The sequence below is a fragment of the Sander lucioperca genome, chromosome 12 (genome assembly GCF_008315115.2).
Source record: "Sander lucioperca isolate FBNREF2018 chromosome 12, SLUC_FBN_1.2, whole genome shotgun sequence".
Taxonomy (NCBI): domain Eukaryota; kingdom Metazoa; phylum Chordata; class Actinopteri; order Perciformes; family Percidae; genus Sander; species Sander lucioperca.
In genome coordinates this window covers 38128124-38146100 of record NC_050184.1, presented here as the reverse complement: position 1 = coordinate 38146100, position 17977 = coordinate 38128124, and the positions used below count along the sequence as shown (strand labels likewise).

General features: G+C 40.3%; 2 protein-coding genes across 4 annotated transcripts; one reads left to right on the top strand and one right to left on the bottom strand.

Moving 5' to 3' along the window:
- Window positions 1-134: 134 nt before the first annotated feature.
- On the bottom strand, window positions 135-4334 carry ribc1 (RIB43A domain with coiled-coils 1). 2 transcript variants are annotated; one of them, XM_031283948.2, is made up of 9 exons: window positions 4267-4334; window positions 4017-4164; window positions 3601-3819; window positions 3196-3413; window positions 2966-3080; window positions 2519-2637; window positions 1707-1943; window positions 910-1076; window positions 135-731 (listed from the first exon to the last, which is right to left on the bottom strand). In XM_031283948.2, the coding sequence occupies exons 3-9, from the start codon at window positions 3797-3799 to the stop codon at window positions 650-652; spliced, it is 1137 nt and encodes a 378-aa protein (XP_031139808.1). In that variant the 5' UTR covers window positions 3800-3819; window positions 4017-4164; window positions 4267-4334; the 3' UTR covers window positions 135-649. The 2 variants fall into 2 exon arrangements, with proteins under 2 accessions (XP_031139808.1, XP_031139804.1); XM_031283944.2 differs by having other exon boundaries at window positions 4017-4316.
- Window positions 4335-4418: 84 nt separating this feature from the next.
- On the top strand, window positions 4419-16725 carry smc1a (structural maintenance of chromosomes 1A). Of its 2 annotated transcripts, XM_036007882.1 has the most exons (27): window positions 4419-4784; window positions 5405-5593; window positions 6053-6165; window positions 6530-6733; window positions 7091-7329; window positions 7452-7710; window positions 8121-8261; window positions 8430-8512; window positions 8617-8716; window positions 9220-9327; window positions 9473-9658; window positions 10458-10637; window positions 10806-10952; window positions 11566-11703; window positions 11798-11914; window positions 12007-12113; window positions 12222-12363; window positions 12960-13105; window positions 13214-13367; window positions 13456-13563; window positions 13825-13981; window positions 14120-14274; window positions 14446-14597; window positions 14714-14783; window positions 14925-15035; window positions 15899-16018; window positions 16061-16725. In XM_036007882.1, exons 1-26 carry the CDS (start codon window positions 4676-4678, stop codon window positions 15977-15979), a joined length of 3696 nt encoding a protein of 1231 aa, XP_035863775.1. In that variant the 5' UTR covers window positions 4419-4675; the 3' UTR covers window positions 15980-16018; window positions 16061-16725. The 2 variants fall into 2 exon arrangements, with proteins under 2 accessions (XP_035863775.1, XP_031139793.1); XM_031283933.2 differs by having other exon boundaries at window positions 15899-16725.
- The last annotated feature ends 1252 nt before the right edge of the window (window positions 16726-17977 follow it).

Sequence of the window (17977 nt, the reverse complement as noted above, 5' to 3'; positions counted from 1 at the left end):
GAATGAGAAATGAGTGTACACACACAGATACTCACTCGACTGCCACTCACTCTTTGCTTTTCATGTGTCAAGGGGAAAGCTGAGGACACTGGTCTTTGCTTTTCTGCTGTTGTTTTTCATCTTTTTATTTATTTATATTTAAACGATTAAAAAAAGCAAATTGGTTTGTTTAGAGCAGGTTCTTCAGAACTCAAAAAAGCAGACATATTTTAAACAATGCCCGAGTGGAAGGGGAGGGGTGAGAGAAAATGGGAGGGAGTGTGTGTCACAGCTGGGTATATGTGTGCCTCTTTGTGGTGTGTGGGGTGCACAATGGGACTGATGGTATTTATATGTATCATGGGTGAACGACAGGGGTTGAGTGGACTTGTACCACATATGGGGCCAATATAACTGTAACTGCATTATGAATCTACCATTGTAACTGGATTTATGACTGAAAAATAAAATATGTGGAACAATCTATAACAAAAAAGGTCCCTTTCTTGTCCTAAGTATCAGCTTATAAAACCAATGCATGTGTGTCACTTCAAAAATAAGCAGCAAGTATTGATTAATCAGGATTCAATTCACATTGAGTGTGAGTATAACAATCAATAGATTTTATTAGCACATTGTCACAGGGGGACAGGCAAAGTGTGGTGGTGGTTCAGCGGGAGCTGGTGTTGAATTGATAAAAGTATTCCTTGCTGGGTTTGTTGGTGTATAGCTTCTTGTTCAGGTACTCCTGACTGTGGCACACAGACACACACACACAAACACAAACACACAGTGACTAAATATTTCCAAAAATGGTTATTTAAATCTGAATCCTACATTTGAGTACTTCATCACCTACACCCAAAATACATTTGCTGACTACTGCTTGAATAGTTGGTGTGTGTATATATGTGTGTGTGCAGTGCTTACTATGCCTGCTGCTCTCTGGCTAGCTGCGTGTTGTAAAGGTCTGTCTGAGTCCTCTTCTCTCTCCTCAGCTCTTCTGCTCTCCTCTCCTGCTCCTCTGCTTCTCTGGACAGCTTCAGGAGCTGGAGTTCCCAAGCTGCATCCTGAATCTTTTCAGCATCACGTTGTCTCTAAAGATGACAAGAAATAAAGATATAAATGCTAAACCTGAGTGGAATTGTTATGTTGAATACTGGGTTAAAACACTTTCTTTCTTATGAAAGAGTGGTTCCCAACTTGGAGGTTGGGATTTTACCAAAAGTCTGAAAGATAAATCTGAGGGGTTTACAGAAGGCTAATAGGATAAGAAAGAAGAAAAAAAATATATTTCTGTTTTTTTAAATACTCTTCTGAGAAGGAATAATGCCTATTTGGTCATATGCAACCTGTGAAGAGAGGTTCAAAAGTAGAAAAATAAATAAATTAGTGGAAATATTTAATGGATGGGTCATTGGTGTGTTGGTTTTTGGACATTTTAGACCAGCATGTTAATTTTAGGAGAATGGTGTTCATTCCCCCGGTAAGAAGTTTTCTTTCAATCTGTCACCCATCTTTTAAAATTAAGGGGTCAAAAGGTCAAAAGTCAAAAGGACTATGGCTGCCCACTGCTCCTAATTAGTTAGGATGGGTTAAATGCAGAGGATACATTCCTTGTATGTGTAAATGTACATGGCAAATAAAGGAAATATATAAAAAGGTTGAGAACTTCAGTTTTGAAGGAATTCTGCAGAAAGATAGAACTGAGGAGTTTGGAGCAGTACCTGTTTCTCAAGACGCTGCTCTTCTCTCTCCCTGTGGATGGCACTCAGCTGCTCAGGGCTCATCCCCTTCCACTTGTCTACCAGAACCCGGGGGGGCCTCCCTCCTTCCACCTCTCTCTTTGCTGCCTCTGCACACTCTGTCATCATGTCGGATGTCAGAGTGTGCTGCATCTCTGCAAGGTTCTCCCTTTCCTCTCGTCTGTGCTGCTCCTTCAGTTTCTCTGCCCGCTCTGCAGCCTGTGGGGAGCGGGACATGGTGAGGCCTTACCACTGGGGCAGTTGATTGATCATTCCCTTGGTAATTAGAATAGCAGGAGCTTCACCAAACCCATCCTCTAATATGTGGTTACTTCTAACATAAAGTCAGCCATATGGTGAATGTCCTCCTGAGAGATCCACTCAGTCAGTTGTATTTGCTTGTGCATTGTGCATGTGAGTGGTTATTAGAGAAACCACATAATTGTCATGAAAAATACCATGACCTGAAGCATTTATAATGATGCCTCCCAATGGAGGATTCAGCCGAGTGCATTCAGGCAAATGAGGGGAGAGCTAAATGGGGGCTTTTACAAACAGACAGGGCCCACGCATATATCAAAGCAGTTTAATCATCCATGTTGCTTGATACTAACTAATATGATGGCCACCTTCATGCAGCAAGTGTGTACGCATCACTTAACGTTTTTTAATTACCAATTTTAATTTCAAAATCCCACCTGAGAACACCATGCCAGGGCTCAAAACCCCAGTGGATTTTGCTTTGAACATCCACATCAGCAGGCTGTGTGTGTGTGCACATGTGTTTACTGTACCAGAGCTTGATTGTAGTTGTCGAGTGCGATGCGGGCAGCTTTCTTACACTCCCCCTCTAGTGCATTTTGCTGCACTCCCCTAAGGTCCTGATGTACCAGCTCTTTGCTCACTAGCATCTCTGTGACACACACACACACACACACACACACACACACACACACACACACACACACACACACACACACACATATGTTGGAAATCAGATACTTCACCTACTGTGTGTTTTTTACACCTGCATTACCCATGAAACCCATTGTACATTACTTCACATACTCATACGTACATAACGGCTCTCTGGGATAAGCATCCATCAATGCCACCTGGCAATAAGGGCTGTGCGTAGGAGTGTGTGATTGTTTGTGCAGGAAAGCATGAAGCAAGTGTGTGATGTACAGAGTCTAGCATACAATAAGTGTGTGTGTGCGCTTGTGTTTGTCTCTTTTCACCTCTGTGCTTGTCTCCCATGTGCCTTTTCTCATTGTCTTCCTTCTGTGCTCGCAGATCCCTGTCTGTCTTTTTCATTTGTTCTCTCCTCCTTTGCTCCTCTCCGATACCCTCTCCCTGTACATGAAACAAGGACACAGTGCTTAACAAGGGGGGGGGGTAATGTGATTAATAATTTAAACATTCGATTGGATTTTGTTCCACTGGTTTTTCATGCACACCAAGCACCTACCTGAAATATTTTCATACTGGCAGGCCCCAGCTCACCCTCTGGAATGGTGATCCTGAATGCCCCCTTCAGGCCACACTTGAGATCAGCATCATGTGAGTCCTCTTCACGCTGATGAGTGGCCCAATACTGGGTCAGGTCAGTGTGCAAAGCTGCCCGCTTCTCTCTTTCATCAATGTCTTGCTGCAGCAGTGCTTTATCGTGATATTCTCCCAGCTTGTCTACAATGCAATGAATATAAGGACACTTATGATTAATGCTCATTAGTGGTGAAAGGTGATTTCATAAATGGAGATGGCCTAAGGCAATATTCTTATTTGGGACTTGGTGTAAATGGGCAAATAATGGTTGTGATTCAACTGATCTCATTCTGACCACTCCCTGGCTCTCATCATGCCCATAGTTTACCAAAAGCGTTGCCCCGTTGTATCTCCATGTTTTGCTGATGTTTTTTCTCCTGGACCTGTTGGTTGAGAGCATCAAGATCAAGGCCCATCACACGGAGCCGGGTGTTGAAGATCCGGGCCTTGCGTGCCGTTTCTGCAGACCTTCGCCTCTCCACAGCCTTTTCTAAGGACTGCTCTACAGGCAAATCAACTTTGTACATGTTCTCAGTTTCTAATGAGCCTGGAGGAGACACATCAATGCTGAATTATATGGCTGATACTCTTGCTGCAAAGGGATTACTGTGTTAAATGAACTATTACATCCTGGTTCATTCATCTTCCTATCATGACATGACAAAATCACACAAAAACCTTTTTCAATTTAGTTGTATTTTCTTTAAAGATAGAAAGTGATCACAGATCTAAAGCAGCACTTACCTCTGACATTACAGATTTGGCAAAATTATTTCAGTCAATTTAGGGACAGCATACAGCCCCTCAGTGAATGAAGCAGTTTCGCTGGTCAGATTCTGTTGTGTTTAGATGCCTTTGGTAACCATGGTAACTCATGGTCATCTGCTGTACGCTTTGTGCGTTGTTAGACATAAATCACAAAAGTGAGTGGTGCATATGCGCAAAACATTAAGGGTCTTTGAAATTAACATAACGTATTGTGTAATTTACATACTTAAACGTTAGTGGTGGAATAAAATTGGCACAATTCTGAGGTCGTGAGAGCAACTCCAAACACCTCCATTTGGTCTCGTGATAAACTGTGAGGTTTCGTTACTCGCGCGCTCCAGGATCTTCCTGTTGGATTGTAAAATGGCGCATTGTTGTCACAACCGCATCGCGTCTATTTGATTAAGATTATGAAGCTATTTTGATTATTAAACTAAATATGCAGTTCATAATGTGACATATCCATAGGCCTGCAATAGATTGAACAGAGAGGTTCATTTATTTGCGTGCATATTTCGTATTTGAGATTGCTTGTTCTGTAAACATTGGTTGTTAGCATTAGCTAGCTAGCTAACATTTTACGAGCTAATATCCACTGCAGTTGTTTTCAGAACAGCGGCGCAAATATAACGAAGATGGGTTATTTAAAACTGATAGAGATCGAAAACTTCAAGTCGTATAAAGGAAGACAGATCATTGGACCTTTTCATAAGTTCACTGCAATCATCGGACCCAATGGATCTGGTATGTTATCATTGCAAACGTTAACTCGCGACTAATGTTTGCTAGCATTGGCTAACGGTAAACGCAGTGCTCTAATTCCCCGCTGTCTTTAGATATGACAACTTCTGGTTCATGGCATATAATATATGGCTTGCCTTGCTGGACAGCAGTTTGATTACCTTTCGTACTAATTAACCTACAATCTAACGTTATCATTTTGCACTCTGTTGATTATTTCAATGTTATGATTTGTGACTATCAGCTTGTATGCATGTGTGCATAGCAATTCATTTGTTGTGTAAATGATCAAACTTTGTTTTTGGCAGTGTAAACGTTAATATTATCACATTTTCTCTTGCAAAGTTATAGTTTATCATGTTTGATATATAGCATATAGCACACATATAGGTAATGCCCAGCGCGATTTACATAGGACGAGGACAACAATCTTGGAAAGACTTCTTGATTCTCCAATGAAACGTCACAACTAACTACAGCCTTTAAAATTACCTGATTTTAACATAAAAAGGTCATGACGATAGATTGTACCTTAGGTGTACGTAATAAATCATATTTGTATATATTGTGTTTTCATATTAGATTTGTATAGGTTATTAAAAATGTGAATGCTGATGTTGTAGGAAAATCCAACCTTATGGATGCCATCAGCTTCGTGTTGGCGGAGAAGACCAGCAACCTGCGTGTGAAGACTCTGAAAGATCTAATCCATGGAGCACCTGTAGGGAAACCAGCTGCCAACAGAGCCTTTGTCAGCATGGTGTATCAGGAGGATAACGGAGAGGAACGCTCCTTCACAAGGGTCATTATTGGTATGAACCACCATTGGCAGTCATGTTGGAATTTATGCTCCCTTTTCATTCATGCTTATGCAAATGAAATGAAAAACATTGGTCTAATAACTTTATTCTGTCACTTGTACCAGAAATTAGAAAGCATGCACTTTGCAGCATTAGAAATGTTGTGTGTAGTGTAGCATCAGTGCAACTATAAGCCATATGTCCAAGTACAGCTGCACAACCATGACAATGCTACTGCCAGTACATATGAAAGGGCCTCATTTTCAAACCATACCAGAACTTTATTTTTGTCATTGTAAAATCAAAGGTAGTTAGGCAACACATTATATTATGTAAATATCTGTTTATTATAAGACAATTGTCATTCATTGGACACGTTCAATGAGAGACCATTGCTTCCATCTTGTATGGGCTTTTGATAAGCTAATGTTTCTGATGTTTTATCTCCTTTAATGTGCATGTGGGCATCAGGTTCCTCCTCTGAGTACCGCATCAACAACAAGGTGGTAGGCCTCCCTGAATACAGTGAAGAGCTGGAAAAACTTGGCATTTTGATCAAGGCTAGGAACTTCCTGGTTTTTCAGGTAAGATTCAAATCCTGAATCGATTTTACGCACGAGAAAGTCGCCGGAGGACACCAGTTTCTGAACATAGCCATACAGAGAGAGTTTTGTGGAGCTGATAGTCTTAATTCGCTTTGTATCAACTCATTTGGCAATGGCTTGAATGTAACGGACGTTCATTAATATAAAATATATAAAGTTACGCACTAAAGCTTTAATGTAGCCATGCACATGCCGTCCGACTGGGTACCACAGCTTTGAATGTGATCTGACTAATTAGAGCAGAGACCCTAAATATCAGTTTTGTAGTGTTTAATAAATAGCTTGTTACATTGTGTTGGCAGTGCTATTGTTAACCGTAATTCCCTGCTTATTCTCCCTCTAGGGAGCTGTGGAGTCTATTGCCATGAAGAACCCCAAGGAGCGGACAGCTCTGTTTGAGGAAATCTCACGTTCTGGAGAGCTGGCCCAGGAGTACGAACGCAGGAAGAAGGAAATGGTGAAAGCAGAGGAGGACACACAGTTCAATTACCATCGTAAGAAAAACATTGCTGCTGAGCGCAAAGAAGCCAAGCAAGAGAAGGAGGAGGTATGTACTCAAATGACATTTACTTCTATGTATTTGTGTCCTGTGTGTATTGGAAATTAAAAGTAACTTTAGCCCCTTGAATTTAAAGTTTTGGTTTTAAGGATTAGTTGTTAAGATGTGCTTTTGATTATTTTTGTAATTTGATTACCTATGTTGATTTGCTGGATATTTTGTGTTATCTGTCTTATGTAATTTGCCCTTTAACCCACCGTTATAGCTGCCTATTTTGGTCATGACACTCTTGAAAAGAATATTTTTAATCTGTGTTACTTCTCTAGTGAAATAAATGCAGTCATTATACAAAACACATAATTTACCCCATCACACTGTCTGTCTTTCCTCCCGTCATTCTACCAGGCTGAGCGGTACCAGCGTCTGAAAGACGAAGTGGCCAGGGCTAGTGTTCAGTTGCAGCTCTTCAAGCTGTACCACAATGAGACTGAGATTGAGAAGCTGAATAAAGAGCTGGGCCAGCGGAACAAGGAGATCGATAAGGACCGTAAAAAGATGGACCATGTGGAGGAGGAGCTGAAGGACAAGAAGAAGGAGCTGGGCAGGCTGATGAGGGAGCAGCAGACTATTGAGAAAGAAATCAAGTAAGTGACAGTGTCATGATGGCCTTCTCACAGCTTGCCTAATGTACTTCTCAGATGATCTACTGTATAACTAATGGCATTTAAATCCTAGGGCTTTGTTAATCACTTGACTTTGCCCACAGAGAGAAAGACTCTGAGTTGAACCAAAAGAGGCCGCAGTACATCAAGGCCAAAGAGAACACCTCACACAAGATCAAGAAGCTCGAGGCTGCACGCAAGTCATTGCAAAATGCCCAGAAGATGTACAAGAAACGCAAGGGGGACATGGATGAGCTTGATAAAGAGATGAAGGCGGTGGAGTTGGCCAAGCAAGAGTTTGAGGAGCGCATGGAGGAGGAGGCACAGAGCCAGGGCCAAGACCTGACCCTGGAGGAAAACCAGGTCTGATCTGTTAGAATGTTGTACACATTTAAGGGCCCCTCGATTCATAATTTATTATGATTCAGTAATTTATTATTTACAGGATTTTATTTAGTTGATACAATTAAAGTAGTGGTACTTATTCTCCAGGGAGATATTTATACTATATTAAGATTGCAGTAAAATATCTGACTAACATCCTAACTGACTGTATATTGTTAAAGACAACTCATTTTAATTTTGCATAGGCCTCTTAAAATTCATTCAGTGGTTTGACATTAAGATGATGGTATAATTGGAAAGCTAGCACATGCAAATCCCATGATTTGGTGTGAATTGGATCTCAAATGTTTGTCTTGAAATCAGATCTACCTCAAAATATAGATGGCTTTGTATGACCCACTGCTTCTCCCCCTCCCCCACCCCCCCAGGTCAAGCAGTACCATCGTCTAAAGGAGGAGGCCAGTAAACGTGCTGCCACCCTGGCACAGGAGCTGGAGAAGTTCAACCGCGACCAGAAGGCCGACCAGGACCGCCTGGACTTGGAGGAGAGGAAGAAAGTGGAGACAGAGGTAAATAAGATGATGATGGCAGCTTTGTCTGTGACTGACTAAATTGATTTAGTAATAGATTACAATTTAATAAATTACACTGGAATTGTACCTTGAATGATTTCATGTAAAATAAAAATTGATTGACTTTTATATATATATATATATAATTATTTTGTTTCTCTCCAGGCCAAAATCAAACAAAAGATCCGTGAAATTGAGGAAAACCAGAAACGCATTGAGAAATTAGAGGATTACATTACCACCAGCAGGTATGCTGCTCCAATTTTTGTTCACCATCTCAACATTAGCTTATTGATTTCTTAGGTTTTTTTCATTATGCTCCTCTATTCACTCTTTTGTCCTGTAACCTCAGGCAGTCACTGGATGAGCAGAAGCGCATGGAGGAGGAGCTGACTGAGGAGGTGGAGATGGCCAAGAGGAGAATCGATGAGATCAACACGGAGCTTAACCAGGTGCTTAATACACACACACACACACACACACACACACACACACACACACACACACACACACACACACACACACACACACACACACACACACACAAGGAAAGAAAAGCTAATGACTTCATCTTAGCTGACTTCCAATGATTTCAGTGTGCTGTAGTTGTTAGAGACCATTCTCTGGAAGACCTTGAGTTCATGATTGCATCTGTTACCCTCTAACAGTGTTGTTAAGCAAGACTTCAAGCTGCATCAGGAGAAAACTAAATTTCTTCATGTAAATCAATAGAAAAGATCTCACTGCAGACATTTCCACATACCAGGGAAAAGCGTGTGACAAATAAAATAAATGATGGCTAGGTGTGCCACTAATCCAAGCCAGTGGGCCAGCATGCCTGCCACTGACACTCCTGTTGATATTGTTATTATAGTAACACCTGTGATCGACAAGTTAAAATGTCAGCTGTGAAAAAGTCTGTAACAAGTCCCATTATTATTGGCTTTTGCTGTAGGTAATGGAGCAGCTGGGAGACGCTAGAATCGACAGGCAGGAGAACAGTCGCCAGCAGCGCAAGGCTGAGATCATGGAGAGTATCAAAAGACTCTACCCTGGCTCTGTGGTAAGGCATCTGTGGCATTATTCAGCACAATATTATCAGATTTGTCATGCTTGCAAGACTACAATTTTTTACTTCCCTTCTTCATTTAATGAAAGTGTTAAATATACCGTACTAAAAAACAATGCTGCTCTCTCTCTATCTGCAGTATGGTCGTCTAATCGACCTGTGCCAGCCCACTCAGAAGAAGTATCAGATTGCTGTGACCAAAGTGTTGGGCAAAAACATGGACGCCATCATTGTTGACTCAGAGAAGACTGGCAGAGATTGTATTCAATACATCAAGGAGCAGAGAGGAGAGCCCGAGACCTTCCTTCCTCTCGACTACCTCGAGGTGAATACTAGAAAGTACAGATGATAGCTCTACTCAAGAGTATTGCAGTGGTTAGAGTATACAGTCTCAAAGTGGCAATCATGAGCTAGAAGAGGTTTAAGTCAGGCTCACAAAATGTGTCTAGTTCCAATGGAACTACACTTGTCAAATGAAAAAAAACATCAAATTTGCCTTGAAGCTTCTTGTACCACTCTGATGACTGATGATCCACATCCACCTAATTTGTATTGTTATATTAAAGCTACTAATTGAAACACCATAATGTGGCTGCATAGTTTACAAGCTACGTTTTTTCAGCCGGCTATATTAGGTAGGGCCGCAACTAAAAACTTTTTTCATTATCGATTAATCTGCTGATTATTTGACTTGATTATTGACTTATTTCTTTGGTCTATAAAATGTCAGAAAATATTGAAAAATCCGCAATGAAAAATGAATAATAATTATAATAATTAATAATGAATAATACCATTAATAAGAAAAATGTCCATCCCAGTTTCTCAAAATCCTAGGTGATGTCTTTAAAGGTATTTTTTTCCACAGTCCAAACCCCAAACTTATTCAGTTTAATATGATATAAAATGGAGAACAGCAGGAAATCTCCATATTTAAGAGGCCGAAAACAGCATTTTTAACGATTTATCGGTTATCAAAATAGATGGCGATTATTATTATTACTCGACTAATCGTTGCAGCTCTAATATTAGGTTATTGATTAGGTTATTGATTTCTTGCTTAAATTCTACTACCAAAAAAAAAACTTGATAGGAATTTTCTTATTTCTCTTGTCTTATCAAAGGTGAAACCAACAGATGAGAAACTGAGGGAACTGCGAGGAGCCAAACTGGTGATTGATGTGATTCGCTATGAGCCTCCTCACATCAAGAAAGCCCTCCAGTATGCATGTGGCAACGCCCTGGTCTGTGAGAACGTAGAGGATGCACGAAGGATTGCTTTTGGAGGGCCATACAGACACAAGGTATTTGACTTCATTTAACGCACTTACTGAGGTTTGACATATATTATCAACATTTTTGTATTTTTGTATGAAAATGAAAGGATTGGCTAGCATGGCCACCTGATGATTTGGTAGATGTGAATTTTGTCTATTCTTCCACTTAACCTCTCCTTGTCTCCGTGTGTCCAGACGGTAGCCCTGGACGGTACTCTGTTCCAGAAGTCTGGAGTCATCTCTGGAGGAGCCAGCGACCTGAAGGCCAAGGCCAGGCGCTGGGATGAGAAGGCAGTGGACAAGCTTAAGGAGAAGAAAGAAAAACTCACTGAAGAGCTCAAGGTAACTTTGATTATTATTGGTCCTCTCTGTCTGTCTGTAAGTTAGTTATCAGGATATCCTGTCTTTTGAGTCAAAATGTTTGTAGGAATGCAGTAGAGGTGTTGAAATTAATCAAATAATCGATGCATCGAATCGTGGACATGGAAGATGCTGTATCAATAATCGGCCAGGCCATACTCGATTATTTCTGTTTACAATTTAATGTAGGCCTAACAACATTTCTGTTTACATATTCTGTTATGTCTTGCACATTCAGGAAGTGCCATGTGCTCAGTGCTGTAGTTTTATGTATCCAATTTCTTTAGTATTAGAGCACTGCAGAATGTTTTGTTTTTGAAGCTTGAAAAAAGCTGTGAATTAAATATCCTATATGGCTTTAATAGAAAAATGTATTTGACGCATCGTGATGCATCGAGATATCAAATTGCTGACATGATAATCGTAATCGAATCGGGAGATCAGTGAAGATTCACACCTCTAGGATGCAGTTGTTATTGCCTGGATAACCTCAAAATGTGAAATGTTTTTGATTTACAGTCATTGACTGCAGTTTGATGGATTGTCACTTGGAAGTAAATTCACAACAATTTCCACTTAATGTTTTTCTTTGTAGGAGCAAATGAAGGCCAAGAGGAAGGAGGCAGAGCTGCGTCAGGTGCAGTCTCAGGCCCACGGTCTGCAGATGAGACTCAAGTACTCCCAGAGTGATCTGGAACAGACAAAAACCCGTCACCTCTCCCTCAACATGCAGGTACAGCCTGGCTACACCTCAACATTTTTCTCTTCCTGATTGTTATTGCTAAAGTGACTGCTGCATTAAAAGTTGTTTCATTTGTGCCATGCAGGAGAAGTCTAAGCTAGAGAGTGAATTGGCAAACTTTGGCCCTCGCATCAACGACATCAAGAGGATCATCCAGTCCCGTGAGAGGGAGATCACCGACCTGCGAGACCGCATGAACCTGGTGAGACTAACACCAAGTGTGGTCCATTCAGAAGCCTGTCTACGAATATGTGGTATTGCAGTGATGTCAATATAAACTTTTTTGTTTTCCAGGTGGAGGATGAGGTGTTCATTGAGTTCTGTAAGGAGATTGGAGTGAGGAACATCAGAGAGTTTGAGGAGGAGAAGGTGAAGAGGCAGAATGAGATTGCAAAGAAGCGGTGAGTTTAGTGATGAGTCAGTTTAAGTGTCAGTTCTTTCCACAGTGTTAGTTGACCTGTTGCAGGTTTCCTATGTTGTCTAACCTGACACGCAACATTTTGCTTCAGTCTAGAGTTTGAGACCCAGAAGACCCGCCTGGGTATCCAGGTAGACTATGAGAAGAATCAGCTGAAGGAGGACCAGGAGAAAGTCATGATGTGGGAGCAGACCGTCAAGAAGGACGAGGCTGAAATAGAGCGACTAAAGAAGGTAAAAACATGAAGTGAACGATGAAAACTTCTTATAATTAGGGCTGTCAAAATTAACGCGATAATCCTGATCCTGAATCAAGTGTTCAAATTCAAGTGTGTGGCTCTTTCAAGAGTTGAGTCTTGAATCTAAAGAGAGACTTCCCGTTCTGAGTAACAGGCTTAATTATTCAAATAAATCACTGATCATTAAAAAGCAGATCAAGCCCCCCCCCCCTCAAAAAAAAAAAAAGAACCTCCATGACCAAAAATGGATAACGAAAAGGGTCTTTTGAATGGCAAGCTGAGTTTCAAAGCCCTTCCAGATGGTTCTCTCGACAAGACTAAAGTTATTTGCATGTACTGTCGATGTGAACTGAGTTACGACCGGAGTACGGCGAGTCTCAAATCCCACTTGAGCATTAAAAACTTGAAAAATATCCCTTTTAAACAAATAAAATGATAAAAATGTGTGAATTAACTATGGACAATTATGCGATTAATCACGATTAAATATTCGATTGACAGCCCTACTTAAAATCTACTTTGTCCTCAACTTTGACATCAAGTTAATTCTCACTTGTGTGTGTTTTTGTCATATTTCTTGTCTACCTGCAGGAAGAGCACAGACACATGAAGATCATTGATGAGACAATGGCCCAACTGCAGGACCTGAAGAACCAGCACCTCACCAAGAAATCTGAAGTCAATGATAAGAACCATGATATGGAGGAGATCCGCAAAAAACTGGGTGGCGCCAACAAGTCAGTGGCTGCAAAACACACAAACTTTAATATATATTTTTTTAAATTAAGTCATAAAATATAAATATTTCCTTGGCGTTGTACTACAAATGTTTTTGTATCTAACAGGGAGTTGACTCAGCTCCAGAAGGAGGTCACGGCCATTGAGACCAAACTGGAGCAGAAGCGCAGTGACCGTCACAACTTGTTACAAGCCTGCAAAATGCAGGACATTAGGTTGCCTCTTCATTCTGGAACAATGGATGATATCAGCCAGGGAGAGGTAAACGCAAACACACTCATACAGGAGCTAACTTTCATAACCTAGGGAGTGAAACGGAAAATGACGTTCTTTTGTTTTGCTTTTCCAGGGGAGCTCCCAGACAGAGGAGTCCAGCAGCCAGAGGACGTCCAGCAGTGTTCTCGCTAAAGAGGCTCTCATAGAGATCGACTACAGCAACCTGTCTGAAGACCTTAAGGTAGCTAGTCCACACAACACCAATGCCCTACATTTAAACAATTCAACTTGACCTCCTTCACTCAATAAATGTGACATCAGCTCTCTAGATTTGTGCTATTTGGTTTTCTAGGTGACGATAACGAGAATAATATATCACTTTTCTCTACACCGTTAAAAGGTGCTTGATTATATACTAAAGAGGAAAAAGAGCCAATTACAGCAGAAATGTGACGTCCGTAGTTTAAGGTACACTTATTTAATCCCGTTTAACGTCCTACAGGATGTACTGTCAGAGGAAGAGATCAAGGCGGAGACGAACACGCTGCAGCAGCGTCTGAACGAGCAGCAGAGTATCCTTCAGAGGATCAGCGCACCCAACATGAAGGCCATGGAGAAACTCGAGAGTGTCAGGGACAAGTTCCAAGAGACCAGTGACGGTGAGATGGGAGGATAATGATACAGACTGGGATGAGAGAGAGCGAGAGAAAGGAAGTGATGCAGTTCACAGTACATTTCTAGTGCTCTTAATAATATAATTCCTGTGATCTCATGGTTTTTGTGCGTCTTTCTTTCAGAGTTTGAGGCTGCTCGTAAAAGAGCCAAGAAGGCCAAGCAAGCCTTTGAGCAGATCAAGAAGGAAAGGTTTGATCGTTTCAATAATTGCTTTGAGTCTGTGGCCACCAACATTGATGAGATCTACAAGGCCCTCTCACGCAACAGCAGTGCCCAGGTATGCCTCCATTTAAAAAAAATATATATTTAACAATGACCTACATACAAAATGTTGTTTATGCTGTGGCAGTAAAACACAAGTCACAGATCATGTACCTGAACTACTAATTTGGAACATTATGTATTGTAAAGCAAAACATTTTACAATGAGTATGTCCCTCTTCTGTAGGCTTTCCTTGGCCCAGAAAACCCAGAGGAGCCATACCTGGATGGCATCAACTATAACTGTGTGGCTCCAGGAAAGAGGTTCAGACCCATGGACAACCTGTCTGGAGGAGAGAAGACTGTTGCTGCCCTGGCTCTGCTCTTTGCTATTCACAGGTGAAACAACAGACGAGTACAGAGTCTTAATACATGTTTGATTTATTAACATTGCTTGAAAGCCGGTGACGATGTCTGCACCGTTTGGTAACAACATTTCTCCTGCTTGTCTCTAGCTACAAACCTGCCCCCTTCTTTGTCCTGGATGAGATTGATGCTGCTCTGGACAACACTAACATTGGCAAGGTCTGTAAAATGATATGTTTCAGTGACTTGAGTGTTTTATCAATGCTGCTTGTGAAGGTTTTTTTTTTTTTTTTTAAATGAATGCTGCTCATCACATTTAAATACAAACTACAACTCATAATTTCCCCCTGTACCCTCAAGGTGGCCAATTACATCAAAGACCAGTCGGTGCAGAACTTCCAGGCCATCGTCATTTCTCTGAAGGAGGAATTCTACACCAAGGCCGACTCACTCATCGGTGTTTATCCAGAGGTGTGTTTCTCAATATTGTCTATACACAATACTAAATGAAATACAGCCATGAATCTTTGGCTGTTGTATATTACAGCTTATCTGCTAGTCTTAAAACATATTAAAAGCATTGAATTCAGTTCCCTCAAAAAGTCTTGAATTTTTTTTTTCTTGCCTGCTGTAGACCATTAGTCACATTAGTTATCTTTTTTCTTTCTTCTGTGGTTGTGGGCTGTTGGGACATGTAATGTGTCTAACTACCATAGAGATTGGTGTGACAGTGGATGGTGGATGCAGGAGGCTGTTTTAATCCTTTTGTGTTCAGTCAGCACCATCAGACCTGTAGCAAACAGTCACTCATAACGGGCAAATGTTAATTTGGCAAAAACTTAAATTAACAAAAATAAATTAATGAGTTTTTTATTTTATTAATCCATCCATCAAGTGTGCACTTCTTTGGGTCCAAGTCAAGTTAATTGATTAATTATGTAATTAGAAATTATTGTGTTATAGAGCTGGGAAGTATCACAAAAATGTGATTATAAATGAATGTACAGAATAAATAATAGGCTTCGTTGTCCCTACTGGTTTTCCCTCTTTCTTTGACTGGTATGGCCTTGAGAAAGGTATTAAACTGCATTCTGTATGGTATTAAAACGTCTTATACAATACTGCAGAAAACTTGTCATATAGATTTGGAATAAGTCATCATAATAAGTCAGATTTGGAACGTCTAGTTTCAAACATGGCATCATTAAAACGTATACCGGATCTGTCAAGAATCCAGCAGAAACCTGCGTGTTGGTAAATAAACAACACATTGGACATATCTGCTGTACATAGGATTAAAATATTAACTGTTCTTCTTTCTCTTCCACTCACAGCAAGGAGATTGTGTCATCAGCAAAGTGCTTACTTTTGACCTCTCCCAGTATCCTGATGCCAACCCAAATCCAAATGAATAGGACGAGCACACCGGCATTTTGGCAAGTTGGAAGTTGGAAGTTCCTCTGCTACTCACTCTGGATTGATAACATATTCAGTAGTCACAGATCATGTATTCAATAGGTCTTACATGCTTTTTCCTATTGTTTTTTTATGTTTATGTATTTTTTTTTTTAATAATAATTGGAGTAGTGAATTAGTGAGTTTTTTTGTTGTTGTTCCTTATAGACAGCAACAACCATTATAAAAGACCACCCCTTCTCATTTCGGCCATACACGAGTGATTGTAATAATCCATAAAAATGAATTATAATCAAGTGAAAATGAGAGGGAATCAAACCTTTTTAACAGACTGTAGAATTTGTATCACGTAAAATGTGTCGAATTTACCCGAAACAAGTTTTTGTTCTCAGAGCTTTTATACTGTTTACGGTCCTCTTTTCATTGGTGTGCTTTAAAGCCTTTGCCTGGGATCTGTTGTGTGTACTAAAATATGTATTTCCATTTTCATGTGCTACCTTTTTTTTTAAAAGCTTAATCTGGAAACTGTTGTTACAGTATGGTGGATACATTCCCGTGTGCTAAAGAAAACCCCCTAGGCAGTGCTATAATATGATCATGGAGCCAAAACTGTCATCAAAAGATTATGTCAAAGGAAATACATTCTGAATCAGCCTTAGGAAAATGGGAAAGTCAAGAGAGACTATTTTGTCAGGTCTGTTTTATTGATTGATTTGCTTCAATAAATAAAATTTGAATTATTTAAGCGCCTTTTATTTAGTTTACTTTATAATGCAACCATGCAACTGGCGCTGCTTGACAGCTTTGTGAATCTGTTTTTCTTTCCTTTATTTGAACCTATAGTGCAGAATGCATCTTGCTGCATTAGTTTCCATACCATAAGGGGAAGTCTGTGCTTTGCTAGGCAAGACTATTTTTAGAGGATCTCAGTTTTCACACCGTAACTTCAGCTGGGCCAGCGTCCAAAACATGCATCTTCTCATCTAGGCTACGTTACAAGGCTTTTCCATCATTAGATTTGATAATTATTTAATAGAGCAAACTCACCTGTTGTGTAAGGGTTTGTTCCTTCTCCATTTTGCACAAAGAAAACTAACAGAAATGAATGTTTGGATGATTTATTTATTTTGCCATGGTGAACACACCTATGTAACATCAACCATAATGGCATAGACCTGGAAGTGAAGAAGACTCAAGGTTGAGCTAAACAGTTAACTCAAATTATCTCCAAAATCGTGCAACATAGCGTATGTATGGCAGCAAAACACAGGCTCATCAGAAGATAATGTAAAAAATAAAGTCCTCTGTGGGCCTGTCAGTGTTTGCATCAATGCATGAAACAAGTGCAATAAATTATGCCCATACAATTACAAATAAAATTTGTTATCAGCCCCAATGAGCTGTAAAACTAAATCCACCATACTCCAGGTATGCTGAAGATACATTTTCTGTATAGGTCCAACTAAGTGCCCCCCCTCAAAGGTTTGACATATTAATGTAAATTAAAAACAACCTGTAGCAGTTGAGCGACTTAAAGTGACTTGGGAAAAAAATCACATGCACTGCTTGACTACAACATGGCTTTCAATTGAACAAATACTTTAATACAGTGAGATCTTTGGATAATTATTTTAGAGATTAAATGTACCTCTATGTCCAAAATAAAAAACGATGTTTCCTCTACAAAATCTGCTGATACCAACTGCACACAAGAACAGTGGTGAGCAGGAGAAAGCTCGGTAATTAAAAGACAGCAAGTCCTGTCAGGGGACGCTGCTATACGGTACCAACAAAGAAAAAATACTTGCATTGTCATCCTAGTGCCACAGCCCTTTTGAAAGCATTAACTGAATACTCAGTTGAACTCTTCTGGGCCTTCATGTACAGAAACAGTTTGTTTTCCCAAAGTGGTGTCCTTTCCCCCTGTCCTCACTGAACTGCAGCACGCTAAAGTCGGCTGCCTGTTCCTTGTATTCAGTGAGTTGTTTTAGTCACCA